The sequence below is a fragment of the Bactrocera dorsalis genome, chromosome 1 (assembly GCF_023373825.1).
Source record: "Bactrocera dorsalis isolate Fly_Bdor chromosome 1, ASM2337382v1, whole genome shotgun sequence".
Classification (NCBI taxonomy): Eukaryota; Metazoa; Arthropoda; class Insecta; order Diptera; family Tephritidae; genus Bactrocera; species Bactrocera dorsalis.
The window spans coordinates 97,617,412-97,618,325 of NC_064303.1; the positions used below are offsets into that span (position 1 = coordinate 97,617,412).

Sequence of the window (914 nt, forward strand, 5' to 3'; positions counted from 1 at the left end):
AAAAATTCGACGAAATTGATTACTACATGGGATCATCTATTATTAGGACTAGTTGACTGAAGATTTAAAAAAGTATCTCTTCGAAGACTTTTAGCTAAGAAATGGACTTTCTACTGAAACCTAAAGTAAGTTCGATTTATTTTTAATTTAGCGATCATTAATTGTCAAATAATAGCATGGAAACTAAATGTATATCAGATTGTGAGTAGCTATGGCAAAAGTAGCATTTAACTGTTTTTACTCTGGAAAGTACCAATACTCTAGAAAAAAAGAACACCTTGTTTAATATAATATTATATTATCGCAGTCCACTGAACGTATTCTATTAAACTTCAATAAGTACCAAAAGCGGATAGCATCAGAATTGAATTCTTATAAAAAATAAAAAATACCTTCTCTTTTAAAAAAGTTGTTAAAGAAGCAGTTATAGTCCAAAAAATCTTGAAAGGCAAGAAAACCCTGATTTCCAAAATAATTCTAAAACTTGCTCTCAAGTAATATAGAGGAAAAAATATTGATTATAACGGTATAAAGTCCACAAAATTTATTCTATGGCGTTGAATGTCTTTCTGCATATAGAAAGGGTGGACATAGCCGCGAAGTGTATGGCCGCCTAAACTGACCTCAGTCTCAGATTATCTGGGTAGTCATGGGGGGGAAACATTCGCTGGAAAGAGGGATGGTGCGCTTTTTTCGGATAAATTTGATTGTTGCGAAACTTTTGGGAAGAGTAGGTGGAGGAGTAAGCTGTCGCAAACTTTCCATCATCTCTAGTTTTAGGCTTCCTGCCCACTGCAACGTCTACTAAGCAGAAGACGCAGCCATAAATGTTGCAGTAGATCTACTGTTCCAGAGAACAGCCTCCTTTAAAGTGTTGAGTATTGTTGAGGCTTTAACTGGACACTATCCGATCG

The 914-nt window shown here is 35.1% G+C and overlaps 1 protein-coding gene across 1 annotated transcript in view; it reads right to left on the bottom strand.

The window, feature by feature from the left end:
* Positions 1 to 227: 227 nt before the first annotated feature.
* Positions 228 to 914, bottom strand: part of LOC125778105 (dihydrolipoyllysine-residue acetyltransferase component of pyruvate dehydrogenase complex, mitochondrial) — a 3,110-nt gene continuing 2,423 nt past the window's right edge. The window contains exon 5 of the mRNA XM_049454442.1: positions 228 to 260. Coding sequence (XP_049310399.1) covers positions 228 to 260 — 33 coding nt within the window. The remainder of the gene's footprint in view (positions 261 to 914) is intronic.